The sequence below is a fragment of the Uloborus diversus genome, chromosome 2 (assembly GCF_026930045.1).
Source record: "Uloborus diversus isolate 005 chromosome 2, Udiv.v.3.1, whole genome shotgun sequence".
Classification (NCBI taxonomy): domain Eukaryota; kingdom Metazoa; phylum Arthropoda; class Arachnida; order Araneae; family Uloboridae; genus Uloborus; species Uloborus diversus.
Window position 1 is genome coordinate 116,119,887 of NC_072732.1, and position 14,503 is coordinate 116,134,389.

At 33.0% G+C, this 14,503-nt stretch overlaps 1 protein-coding gene across 3 annotated transcripts in view; it reads right to left on the minus strand.

Annotated features, from left to right (window-relative positions):
* The window catches only part of LOC129216001 (calcium-activated chloride channel regulator 1-like), an 82,983-nt gene that overhangs the window by 5,526 nt on the left and 62,954 nt on the right, over positions 1-14,503 (minus strand). For all 3 annotated transcript variants that reach the window (XM_054850138.1, XM_054850136.1, XM_054850137.1), the window contains one exon: positions 1,483-1,698. In XM_054850138.1, the coding sequence (XP_054706113.1) occupies positions 1,483-1,698 (216 nt within the window). The remainder of the gene's footprint in view (positions 1-1,482; positions 1,699-14,503) is intronic.

The window sequence follows — 14,503 nt, forward strand, 5'->3', positions numbered from 1 at the left end:
TGAATTTTCTGACAACTCCAGGTTTTACAAGTTCCCCCGACTCTCCCTGTCCAGTTGTAACATTGGCATGGCAAGGTGAGCATTGTCAAATGTTCTGGAAAAGTACATATGTAACTTCATTTTTTTTTTTTTTCTGTTTACCCCTCAGCAAGAATTTTACAATGGGCTTGAACTTGTCTGTTGTAATCCTGTTCCAGGTTGAAAGAATTTATGTTTTTATATCAAACTTTAAAGCCACAAGAACTGTACTGCCAAAGAAAGTCTGGCAAATCTCAGACCATTACAACTGAAAAAAGTGGGGCACGTGTGAGAGCATTCATCAAGAATCTTGAAATCATTTAGCACTTGAACATTCAGCTGCTTATTCCCAGCTATTTGCGATAAAAGATGATCAAAAACCTTTTTTTGTTTGCTCAATTTGTTGCTGGTCCCCTAAATGCAATGGTGGTTTACTTTTTATTGGAAAATGACAGCTGGAGGATAGCTTTTATGTGACAAAAGTTTCAACACCGAGAGATGGCGGATGACCTTGAAGCGGAAACATCATTTGTATTATTTGTAATAAGTTGTTTGTTATTACATTATAGTTTCAAAAATCCGAGGTAATTGGGGCTCACTTCACCTTGGATTACTGAAGACTTGGATTATCCAAAAAATTCCTCCAGGCTTAAAATTTACATGACTCAGAAGACATAAGTAAGAGCACCTTTTACTTCCTTGTAGAAATAAAAGAAACTAGTGTCTTTACAAAAAATTTCTCTTAAACTTCAACGTTAATTTCCTTTTAATTAGGTGTAAAGGAGTTTTAACTAAATTTTTTCTTGATATCCATTCGCATTTATGTGTGCAAGGCAACCAAAACATAACCAACCTCTGAATGTATTTTTATTATTTACTGTACGTAGTCAATAAGTTCTGCAGCAGCAAAATATTTCTATTTTCAGATTCTAATGAAAATCAAATTTTAGCTACTAAAAAATAAAACTTAAAATATAAATGAAGCACCTCGGATTAAGCGGAACCTCGAACTTCCGAGACTCTGATTTTAGAGATTGTACTGTATCTTGTAATAGATATAATTAGCAAGAACATGCCTCATACTACTTGGTGCTTTTTGGCTGATTGTACCTATTACAAATGATGTTTTCAAGCCTCAGTGATATTTTTTATGAATTACACTGGTTCAAAAAATTTCTGTTATGTACGTAATATTCATGCTTTGAACGAGATGTTAGAGTGCAGCAAATGGAATTATTCTCATTTTTGCATTTTAGAATATAGTAACTCTAAACTCTACTATGATATTCAATGCTACACAGACATGAAGTGAGCGTTGGGCCTACCTTTTTGACATGCGATTTCCTTGTATAATTTCTTTGAAACTCTAATTTCTTCATTTTTTCCTACCCAAAAGCACTTAGTGAAACAGCTTTTGACAAATCAAGATTACATATTGTCAGATTATTAGAAATAATTAATTACCTGCTCCGCTGTCGGCTTCTCCACCAGGAGCTGTCCATTTCAGTTCAATGCTTTCAGAGTCGAATTTTTCTATTCTCAAATCAGAAATTCGTGATGGCTTGTATCCTTGTTCGGGTCTACCGCTTACAGCATTGAAAGTTAGTTGAGAAACTTTTTCAAATGTACCAAGTGCTGAACTTTTACTGTTCACCTTACTGCCACAGCACCTTTCTTTTCCTATATTGGTAAAGATCTTCAGTTATTAAAAAGTATGTTGCAAGTCGAAACTTTAAAATTGTTTTAAAATGTGAAATATACGTATATATATATATATTTTTTTTTTCATCCTACAACTACTAATAAATAAGGAATTAATATCAAGAACAAAAACACAACAACATATTGCAATCAAACAAATGGCCCCTTGCAACAGATACACCCACCCACATTGAATTCTGCTTTTTATTCAGGGTCAAAGTTTGAAGAAACTAACAGTTTCGAAGATTTACACTACTGACAACTATTGAAAGGAAAAACACAAATAAGCTGTCCTATGCAGTACAAGGCACAAAAAAAATAAATGAATTTAAAAAATCACTCCAAACTGCGTGCAATAACAAGTTTGAACAACCCATGTCGCTTTAGGGTTAAAAAACCCAGGTTCCTATTGCCAGGGTTGCCATGTTTAAAAACCTTATCGCCTGATTAACGAAAAAAAATAATTTCAATAGTTTGCAAAAATTCAGAAATCGCTGAGAGGGGAGGCATATTACATCTGAGCCTTTTTTTTCTTGAAGCATGTATGAGACCTACAAGATTTTATACATTAATAAAACAATGAGGTTGGGTGTGCGTCAATTAGCCGGAAGACGGCCCAAAAGAACCAAAATTGAGGCAGTGAGAAGCAAAAGGGTGTAAATGACAAAATTGAAAAATTTGGAGATATCCAATACAAATGGTCGGTGAATCTTTTCTCTGTTTTGGGGTATTTTTGGGGCTTTTATTTCAAATAACTTCCAGTAGGGAATTCCCCCTCCACTTCTCCCTGGTCTAACATTGGCAAAGATAAGTTAAAAATATGTGTTCACAGACCCGGTTCCTGGGAGACATGATCTGTGCCATTGCCTACAATTTCGTAATGTCAAGAAAAAAAAAAGAAATATTATCTGCAGCGGTTAGATGTGATGAATTTTTGCGGAAGTGAAGCCAAGGCCGTAACTAGGGCGGCATATTCAACCGCGGATCCAAGAGAGTCATGAACCCCCTTGACAAGACCATAGAAACACTAAAATTACGGTTTCAGGCTGTTATTTCTGGAAATATTCAGGTAATAAACTCCTATTCCCACTTCCGATTTTGAATTCCGAACGTTATCCAAACGAAAACCGTCTACTCGCCCCTGTTTCTCTTTTAGCGAAACATCCTAATATGATGTTCTTTAGACTTCAATTTCAAATGTTTCCGGTACAGATCCTCTCCCCTTTTCCATTGTTAAACGTTTCCAAAAGTAGATCTAAAATAGGTTCAAGAAGTTTATTCCCCTAATTTCCCACCCCTCCCCATAACATCATCAAAGCTTGCTTAAAATAGCGTTTTTAGAGCCTATTTCGAAAAATTTACCGAGTGCGGTTGAACACTCTCCCATTTTTTAAGGTCACCAAACATAGCCTAAAAATGCATATTTAAGCTTTCGATTTCAAAAATTTTCCGAAGGAGGACACCCACTCTTTTTCTCAAGTTCCAACGACCAATGCATAGTCAAACATTGCGCTTTTTAGAACTTCAACATCAAAAGAAGAAAAATCTGAGAACAGTCATCAAACCTTTTCTTCCTGTTAAAGGTAAATGACCTAAAATGTGTTTATTGAATGTTAAAAAAGAAAAACTTCTTGGGGTGCGTCCCATCAGTGTCTTCTCCTTTTCCAGGCTTAAAATCTCGCATTTAGATATTTCCATGGGAAAGCCCCAGCCTCTTTCTAAGATTGCCTAAAATTGTTTAAAGTTTCTAAAAAGATTTCAGGAGGATCCTCTCGTCCGACTTTCTTTTATTACAACCAAACAAAATTTTTAGGTCACATTTTTAGGGTGTCCATTTCGAAAATTTTCCAAAAGAGAGTAGCCTGATTTAATGTTTGGTACTTGTTCGAGGATTATCGTCGCCCAAAATAATCTACAATTGCTTTTTTCTGACTTCAATGTCGAAAGATTTTCAGAAGCTTTCTCAAGAACTCCTCATTCCTGTCTCCTTAGAAAGGCTAAAACTATGTATCAAACGTCAAAATGAAAAAGGCCCGAAGAAAGTTCCAGAACCCTCCCCCAAACATAGCTTAAAGTTACGTTTTTAAAAACTTCAGCTGTAAAATTTCCGTAGCAGATGTATATATATTTTTTAATGTATCTTGGTTTGATAGTTATGGCTCGTTAACAGATTTTATGCATCCCGCCACAGGTCTTTAACAATTTAACAAAAAAAAAAAGATTTTTTTTAAATTATTATTTTTATTAAAAAAGGGGCAGCTCTTGTCAATATTGCTTGGGGTAGCAAACTACTGGCGCCGGCCTTGAGAGATCCTAGTCTTTCACCTCTTCCCGCAATATTCTCAAAGATGGTTTAAAATTGCATCTTTAAGGCTTCAACGTCGAAAAAATTTCCCGGCAGAGCACCAAACTTGCTTCTTTTCCCTAAAGTCATCAGATCTGGCCTATATTTTATTTTTAGGAATTTTATTTCCGAAAAAATTCCCCCCAAATGTTTCAAAATTTACAACCTGAAATTATTCTTAAAACTTCAAACTTCAAAAAGTTTCCCGAGCCTTGACCCGTCTCCTAACGTCATCAAAATGGCCTAAAATGCTTTTTTAAGATTTTAATTTCAAAAGGTTTCCGATGGAGGGCCTCCAAAACCCTCTATAATGTTTCTACAAAAGTAACCTAAATGTTTTTTCACTTTTGGAAAGTTTCCGAGGAAGGTCTCTAACCCTCCTCCCTCAATGTTCCCGAATATAGCATAAAGTTGCATTTTTAGAACTGCTATTTGAAAACATTTCAGAAAGAGGGTTCCTGAACACGATCCCCCTCCCCCAAATTCACACCAGATATTAAGCTGTAAGTTGCCGCCCCTAGTATACCGACAGCGTGGTTATTAGTAGAGGGGTTATGGTAGAAAATTTAGCCGGAAATTGCACTTTGTGATAAAAGCATGAAACTTGACATGCATGTAGACAGTGTCCTTACAAACATTTTTAGAAGGGGAGGCATTTCAAAACCCCCCTGGCGGCCATTTTTGGTCAAAAATACAAAACAACTTTTTACTTTTTATTTTTAGTAAAACACCCACTGTATCTTCTTTTGTGAGTTCTATTGTGCTTACTAAAGGGTGAAAAGTCATCAAAATATGTCTTAACCTCCTAATTTTCATAACAATTTCAAAAACTTTGACTTTTTTTAAGCGAAACTTTAACTAACTAGTCTTTAACATTTCTGGAAGGGGTTGTTTGAAAAATGTTTTTATGCATTTTAAAGCACTATGTTAAAAAAAATCAATTCATTCATATTAGAACCCAGTAATCCGAACCCCCGAAATCCGAAACATTAGAAAATCCGAACATATGTTTTAAAATTTACTGATAAAAACTGTTTACAAAACTAACAATAAAACTAGAAATAAAAAATCATAAACAAAGCTAGTAGTTTTTCAAAACTTGAAACAAACATTTGAATTGTTATTTTAGAATGAATAAAATACCTTGATTAGTTAAAACGAAATCAATTTTAATTATCGCCAAAAAAAAAGAGAGAACTTCAAACATTTTTTCGCAATTTTTTGGAAGTTTCCCTCACATTCTGCTGTTTCATAAATCCTATTTGCACTAGCAAAATGAGGGGAGGGGTTGTCACGAATATTTTGTTCATAGAACTCCAAAACTTATTATTAAAAGCTTTAAAATAAATTTAAGTTTTTTCTTTTCTCATTTGACGATTTGAACCATTTGTTCTATGTCTTAAACGATGTAAGAGAACTAACACAGGGTTCTCCTTCAAAACTCCTCCAATACTCCTTCATTTAGGAAAATTTTTTGAAGGGTCCTTCAAACTCCTTCATTTTGATTTTAACTCCTTCAAAACTCCTTCTTTTTCAGATCAAGACTACATAATCGTCCTCTATGACAGTAATTTAAAATACTTCGATCAACAACTTAACTTCATCACAGGGGTGAAGGTATAAGAGCGATTTTAATGTAGTAATTTGATATATATATTTTTTTCATAAAGATGTGAGTTACAAATTGGTTATAGAAGTCATAAAAGTTGAATGTGAAAATATTATTAGATGACTAAGACATTTCATAAGTGAATTAAATCATGCTTACATGGTGTTTGGCTATTTAGTCAAGTATTATGATTATTGCTTTTAACTCCGCCACACTCTCAGTAGCAAAAGTCAGTTTGTTCAATACTTAAGTATTAAAAAAATACATTAGTAGATGTACTATATTAAGTGATTTGTTTAAAAAAGCAATTGTTTAGTAAATTGCAGTTTTGACATTGTAAAAAGAGTCATTCACAAGGGATATCATGCCTTGAGGGGAGACGGGCTTATGAAATTGTGACAAGGGAAAGAGAGGGTGCCAGAAAGTGACATCACACATTTATTATAACAATATGTTATGAAAATTAAGATATGTGACAAGGGAAGAAGAAAGGTAAAGTGACAAAGGGGGAAGGGGTTCAAATCTGTTGGAAAAAAAGTGACAAAATTTATAAGGATAGCACAAAATTACTCCTTCAAAACTCCTCCAAAACCCCTTCATTTAATTTCTGAAGTTGAGTACGAACCCTGTAACATTAATTACTGCAATAAGAAGTTGAGTGTTATGTTAATAAAGCTAACAATATTGTTATTATTAATAAAATTATTATTTATTGAAATATAACTCACTATTACAAAAACTACAGTTAAAACTACAAAAAGATCTGAGTAAGTGATACGTACAATGATTATGCAGAAGGTAATTTAAAACGTTTGAATTTACTAGTAATTTACACAGATGGGTCATTCCGGTGAACATGGTACATTTCAGTTTTCAAAACTTTTTTTTTCAAAGTCATCTAATCCAACAAAATTTAGTGTTAAATAATGGCAAAAGGGTTTAATTTATCTGAACTATAAAAATTAATTAGCTCAACTTGGTATTAATATCCAATTTTCTCAGTTCTTTTATCAGAAATGAAAGATTTTGTCCACTCCGTTACATATTTAAAAACAACAACAAATTCAAAATTTTCAACTATTTTTTGATTTTTTTTTTGTTGAATATAAACAAATGGAACATATATTTCATACAAATGCTCAAAATGTCATTGTAAAAGGCACATTTAAGTTTTATTGCTAATTATCTTACTCAAAAATACAAAATTTTAAAAAATCATTTGCAAAAAGTTAGATTATTATATGAAACAAACTTGAAAAAAGATTGAAGTTGGATTATTATAGTTAGTAATTGTGTAGTTCTATGCAAATTAACCTTTAAATTAAATATTTAAAAAAAATTACAATCAAATCAGTTAAAATATTCCTGTAACAGAGTGGACACTATTATTGAAGATAGAAGTAATCTCTATGTTTAAGCAGAGAAAATCGATAGACAATGTTTCATTTTTTACAATTTTGTATTTAATTCAATTTTTCTATAAATTTGTTGAGCTTAGCCTTTTGAAAAACATCAATAGCATGACTTGTTTACTATTTCCATAAATATTGTCCACTCTGTTACACAAGAAGTGTAACAGAGTGGACAAATAAGTAGTTAAAAATATTTTTCTGAACCTGAACGTAAAGTAACAGTTAAAATAGCAATACAAAAGCAAAGAGTAACTCTAAAATTACTACTTTATATGTAATTCAGATTTTTTTTAATTTTAATTAGTAAAATTAATGTAACATAGTTGACATTTTGTTACTCAAATTTACTATTAGAGACAAAGAATGAATCTTACCTCGCTTGTTGACTATTGAATCCACTAGTGTTAGCTAAACATGGAGTTTTTACCATCTGGTCATGTCAAAAGTATTGCTAGTTTTTTTGTAAAAATATTTTTTTATTCTTTAATGACTGTAACAGAGTGGACATTTCAAAATTTGTAAACTATAGAGACAATTGTAAATTCCCTGCATTTTCATTAAAAAAATATTTCTCTAAAAAAAAATTATTGTTTAAATTGTTACAATAAAGGTATTGCAATATAATTAAAAACTTTTTTTGTTATTGCATCAAAGCAATTACTTAAATAAGTTTTAACTGTCACTGTTTTAAAGCTGGGACATCAAGATTTTGCCTTTTTGACTAACATAATTTTTTTAAAAAAAATTCCTAAAGCAAAATATTAAAAACAAAAAATACCTCATGATACAAAATTGCATGAAGAATAAAGAAAAAAATATGATTAGTTCATATTAACTATCAAATTTTCTGTAAAAAATCCAAAAGTGCCGGACATGAAATGTACCATTTTCGTCGGAATGACCCAGATACATAGCATTTTCCATTGCAGTGTTTACACATCGATGTGCAGATAAGTTTATTTTTGAAGCACCCACAAGTTATTTAAGAGCAGTTGTTTTTTACACTTGCATGACATAAATTCGCTTTAAGCACTTGAAACTGCGGGCAAACTCAAACAAACAAGAACGTGCTTCCCATCAATTACTGGAAACCCCAACCATGAATTTAAATTCAGGCTTAATTTTTAAGCATACTGCCCCATTGATATCTACCTTGATAAGCACTAAATGTTGCCTAAGGGCTTCAGCTGTGGGTGATAACTTCATCATTCATCTTTGTTTGCTGGTGGAAAAACATTTTCTAGCTTCATTTACATTAGCAAAGATTCGCTCAGATATTTGAAATTTTTAATCAGGTATGCTTTTTTCTTTAGGTTGGGATAGGTATAAAAATGCACCAATCAAGATAACCCTTTCTATCTTTTCCACATCGTCACTTTTCCCCGACCTACAAAAAAAGAGGTCGTGTCACATCCTGAGAATAAGTGCGACTCTCTTTAAGCAATTGCTTTTTGCTAACCGAATTTGTGAGCAAAATCTTGGACTAGTATTAGTCAAAAGTGTTTTTCAGCTACAAATTTAAGCTCCATCTTTTTTCTCCCTTTTTTGTACCGCTCATGAAAGTATGATATGCCTAAAATAACAGCGGGGGCCAACAGTTCTTACTCATATTCTTCTGTATCCTCTTTCTGCAGCATCCAAAATAAGTACGAAGATCCTACAATCAGCTTTCTTGTGATTTGATGGAGCTACAGCTGTTGTATTCAATGAAAATCACTGTCGAATCATTAAGAGCAAAACAAGGTGGTATAGGCAGTACAATCATGAAAAACAACTTTGTATTCTTATCTGCATTCCGGAGGAAACTGATCCACTTCTCAGGAAGCAAACAACTTTCTCCAAAATATGATATCTTTCTCCCCTTTCTCTTATATGTCTTGCATCTGTATCCTGAATAGATTTCAGATACTCCAACAAAAAAATTTCGGTCCTAGGTCGCTTCATATGAACAATGAAAGAACAATCATAGACAATAGCATCACAATGTATCTCTGCACTTATTCTAAAAAAAGTGGCATTCATCATTTTCATCCTCAGCAACCCTTCTCAACTCGTTTTCGTCTTCTCTCGAATAGCCTTCATCAGTATGAATACTATTACTTAATTCATTGAGCAGGAATGTTAATGACTAGACTTATTTCCCGTTCAAAGAGCTCCATTTATTGAAATCGATGGAGGGTGAGGTTGATTTTCATAGAGGAGAAATTCATCCAAGTTTAAATGTACAATATTGCCAATAATGAAAAGCTTTGAAAATGAATCTGCATCGAATTTTAATCCTTTCATTAAACAGACTTACTGGTTTTTCTGTAAAAATGAAAGACTAAAAAGGTTTTTTTTTTCTTCCCGTGAATATGAAGTGAGTTTTGAGTCAATTCTTTTCTCTATGAATTTGATGCAACTGTTTTTTTTTTTTTTTCACAACCTGACCAATGTTCATGAGTTGCTCCACATATTCTTTGTCTACTTTTATATTCGTCTCTAATGAGAACAATTCTTTCGATGTTTCTAAAAATGGATTTCCATGTTCAGCTATTTCTCCTCAAGGCCTGACTCATCAAGACCTTTCTTGACAACAGGCTTTGGAAACTTAACCTTTCTTCATTGCGCATATACAGCGTTTCTTCAAACGATTCGAGGTGTAACTTTTTCAAAATGTGTAACTAAATCGATAACTTTAAGACCAACCAACGTCCATCTTCTTAACGCAGTTGGATCTGTGATACACCAATTACACCCCCGTTTCCATTCACGACCGCATTGTTTTGCTTGTAAGCATGGTCCAATTTAATTACAGGACACGTTCATTGTCTTTTTTACAACAAACATTCTTTCTTTGATGCCTTTGTGTACGTCTGGAAGGTTTGTGAATTAAAGAAGATCTTTTACGAAAACTGGTTACCATCGAGCATAGTTACTAAAAGTATATGTACATCGTTTAGTATAGCGATAAAATACGAAAAAAAAAACACAGAATCAACTCCTTTGAAATTTTATTAAAGTTCGTTGAAAGCTGTGATCTATTCAACATTACATTAAAAGCCCCAGCTTTAATACGGTGCTCCAAAATTTGAACATTAAGAGATGGTGCTTTCTTTCTCAGATTTTTAAGTTATAAAAACTTCTCTGTCAAAAGTGTCTTCATTGCATTGATGTGAATCTTTTTGTAAGAAGTAGTTGTAGTTAGAGACATTTTATTATACACTTCAGGTATTTTTTTTTCTCATAAAAAAAGCTAGTAAAAGCTTACTAATGATCAATCGGGTAACGGAGAATTCACAACAGCAACAATAGTAATAATAGTAATAAGAAGAAGAAATTTAAAATTCAAACTTTAAATTTGTTTCTATTATAAATATGTTGTCTTGACATTGATTTCACCCATTTTCCTTTAAGTCCTCATTCTCTTGTACCCTTTGGAAATAGTTTCAATTATGCGTGCTCAGTCATAAAAAACGAGTTGCATCATGGCCGGATAATTGGACAATTCGGACGGTTAGAGTTCGGATAACTGAAACCCTACTTTGATACAACCCTGACTAAATGTATCTTTATATTCAGAAACCAGTAATTATGTTATGAGGGTGGAAAATTCGCGTCTGAGAATTTATAGTTTAAAAATATCAATTAAAAAAAATCACTTTAAGAAGTTATTTCTCAAATTAGACGTTTAATGGAGCTTTAAACGGTAAAAAATATAATTACCATCCTTGGAGTGATACAACCTATGATTTAAAAAATAATAAATTTTTAAAAATATAAAATCGCCATTTTTGCTTTTGAACCAAAAATGGCCGCTAGGGGGGTTTGGGGGGAGATTTTGGAATGCCTCCCCTTCTTAAAATATTTGTATATACAATGTCTACAAACATGCCAAGTTTCAAAATTTTATCACAAAATGCAGTTTCTTCCCCCGTAGCCCCCCGACTATATATCCATCCAGAGACTGCAATTTTGTCCTGGTTATATCTAACACGGACGAAACTGCACTTTCTGTATGTAATTGGGCTGTTCGTACACTATATGACTAAAAGTATTGGACACTTTCAAAAATTCAAATTTTTACGGATTACTCGAAAAATAAAAGACAAATTGCTCTGTAATTTTTTCCCCATTAAAGGTATACTCCAGCCGCCATTTTCCAACAAAAATTAAGTCTGCTATTCATTTAGGGGACGAACAACAAATTGAGGAAACAAAAAAAGGTTTTTGATCATTTTTCATTGTAAATAGCTGGAAGTAAACTATAAATTTCAGACATAAGTTAAAAACCTATCTAGAATTTATTTTTCTATTTTTCGGGAAAGTATCCGTTATACTCAGAAATATAAGCATTTCTTTCGAAAATGCATTTTTTTTTTTTTTTTGAAAGTTTTCGGCTTATATCGCGCAGAGTTTTCAGTCAAACGTTACTAAACTTTCAGAATATTTGACAGCATACTAGAAAAACATAATAATAAAAAAAATTTTGTAAAAACATTGAAAATTTAGTGAAATATGAACGTTTAAAGCAATTAATTTTTCACTGCGCATGCGCGAAAGATAGCAATTTATAACCTTCTTAATCGGAAGCCCAGATATATTCTACATCTCATAAAAATATTCCACTTTGATATATTTAAAATCTAAAATGTTATCAGCGATCTAATGAGCCGAATTTTAATATTTCTTGACTAGATGATGAATTGTGAGGGATCGTTCGCAAATAATCCGTTCGTATCATGAATCACAGCAACGATAGCAGGAAAGTGTTGCCATTTGCGAACGACTCCTTACCATTCGTCGCCTATCCAATAATTATAGAAATTCGGCTCATTAGATCGCTGATAACCTTTTAAATTTTAAAGATATTGGGTGGAATTTTTTATGAGTTGTAGAATATATCTGGGCTTTGGATTATAAACGTTATAAATTGCTATTTTTCGCGCATGCGCAGTGAAAAATTAATTGTTTTAAACGTTCATATTTCATTAAATTTTCAATATTTTAACCTCAAATTTTATTATTATGTTTAACCTAGTATGCTGTCAAATATTCTGAAAGTTTTCAATAATGTTTGACGAAAAACTCTGGGTTATATAAGCCGAAAACCTTTTTTTTTTTTTTTTAATGGCATTTTTAAAAGACATACTTATATTTTCGTGGGTATAAGAGATACTTTCACCAAAATACAAAAATAAATTCTTGATAGCTTTTTAACTTATTTCTGAAATTTATAGTCTATTCCCAGCTATTTACAATGAAAAATGATCAAAAACCTTTTTTTGTATCCTCAATTTGTTGCTGGTCCCCTAAATGAATAGTAGACTTAATTTTTGTTGGAAAATGGCGGCTGGAGTATACTTTTAATGTGAAAAAAATTACAGAGCTATTTGTCTTTTATTTCTCGAAAAATCCGTAAAAATGTGAATTTTTGAAAGTTTTCTAATACTTTTGGTCATATAGTGTATATTGCACATAGATCAACAGATAGTTTAAAACTTTGCTTTCAGACATCTCTCTGGGACAGCGTTTGAACCCTTATTTTCTAAAGACAGCCTAAAATAGACTTTTATTTCGAAAAATTCAGATTTGTGAACCCCGCACCCTCTTTCTTCTACTCTACCAAAGAAAATTTAAAAAGCCTTTTTCAGGGCGTCAATTTCGAAAAATTGTTGGAGAGAGCCACCTGACTTCACGTTTGGTGATGTTAGTATGTTCAGGTTTCAATATCGGGGGGGGGGGGAACAATTTCCAAAGAGAGTAGCTGAACCTTCCTCTCCTTAACGTCAAAGATGGCTTAAAATTGAAGAGTTCAATTTCAGCAAATTTCTGGGTAATGCCCCATATCCCCTAAAAACAACAAATATAGCCTTAATTGACTTAAACTTTGAAAAACGATCAGGAGGTAACCTAAACTCTTCTTTTTTTATCGCTATAAAAATTAGAGATTTTTTTAACGTCAAATTTGAAAAAAATTCCAGGGTAGAGCCCAGAATAACCACCCCCGACACTGTTCATCTAACGTAGGGGTTCCCAACCTGTGGGTAGCGGCATTATCCCTATATTTAGAAATACAGTAAACTCCCGATTATCCGCGGAATTGGGTGGCACAAGTGCCGCGGATAATAAAAATCGCGGATAACCGCAAAAAGACTAAAATGGGGGACAAATCAGGTAAAAATTATCCTATCTCAAATTCTTAACTGTATTGATGCATAACACTTTCTGCAAACAGTGAAAATATATATAGAGTACAGTACAAATGTTTTGTATTTTTGCACAACCGAACTTAACATCAATAACAAACAAGTGTATGTACGATGAAGAACGCACAATAATAATAATAATAATAATAATAATAAAATTAAATCAATCAATCAAGCAAAAACAACTGAGTGTAAATTTACAATTTTTCAAAAAAGAAAAAAAAAACAGCCACTGGTATTCGCTTTTTACTGCGAAAATACATGTTCGTGGTTGTTGATTGATTCGCGGATAATCCGCCCCGCGGATAAACCGCTCGCGGATAATCGGGAGTCTACTGTATATTATTGCATAGATGAAAAATTAAAATACATAGGGGGTAAATAGCATCATTTTAGAGTAGCATCAATACTTGAGCGCAATTGCGAATCCAGGAGAAGGGCTATGGGGCTACAGCAAACCCTCCCCCTCTCATGCCAGAGTACCTGATCTCAGAACATCCTCTAAGATGTTTATCATAAGCTTTGGTTTAGGGACTTCAATCTCTACAAATTTCCGCGGCAGAGTCCCGAATACCCTCCTTCTAACATTGTCCAAAATCGTCTAAAATTTCGTTTTTGGAACTTCAATTTCAAATAATTTATGTGAGAGATTCTCTAAGCTCCAACCCTTATCCTGAAAGGTGTCCTGCAGTTGCGTTTTTAAAGCTTAATTTTGGAAATATTCCGGGGAAGAGCCCCAAACCCCTTTCCGCCCTCAAACTTTATCAAAAATAGCCAAGAAATGGATTTTTAGGATTTAAATTTCGAAAAAATATTCACGGGAGTGCCTGCTGTCCCTCTTTACATAAAAAAAGATTATATAAAATTTCGTTTTTAGGGCTTAAATTTCAAAAAACGTTCCAGGTAAGGGTCTCCAAACATTTCCCTTTGTCATCAAAGGTAACTTACGATTCTGTTTTTTAGACTTAAATTTCGAAAAAAACTTTTGGGAGTACCCGAGATCCTCTCTCCCGCACACATCCTTAAAAAATTTCGTTTTTGGAACATCAATTCCGAAAAACTACAGGGGGGGGGAGGAGGCTTCGAATACAAACCCTTTTCCTAATGTTTACTAAGATCGCCTATAACTGCGTTTTTAGAACCTCAAACTCAAAAACTTTCCGGGGAAAGGTCTCGCCCAAACCCCTTCTCTTCCCTAAATTTCAACAAAGATGTCTATAACTGAGCTTAT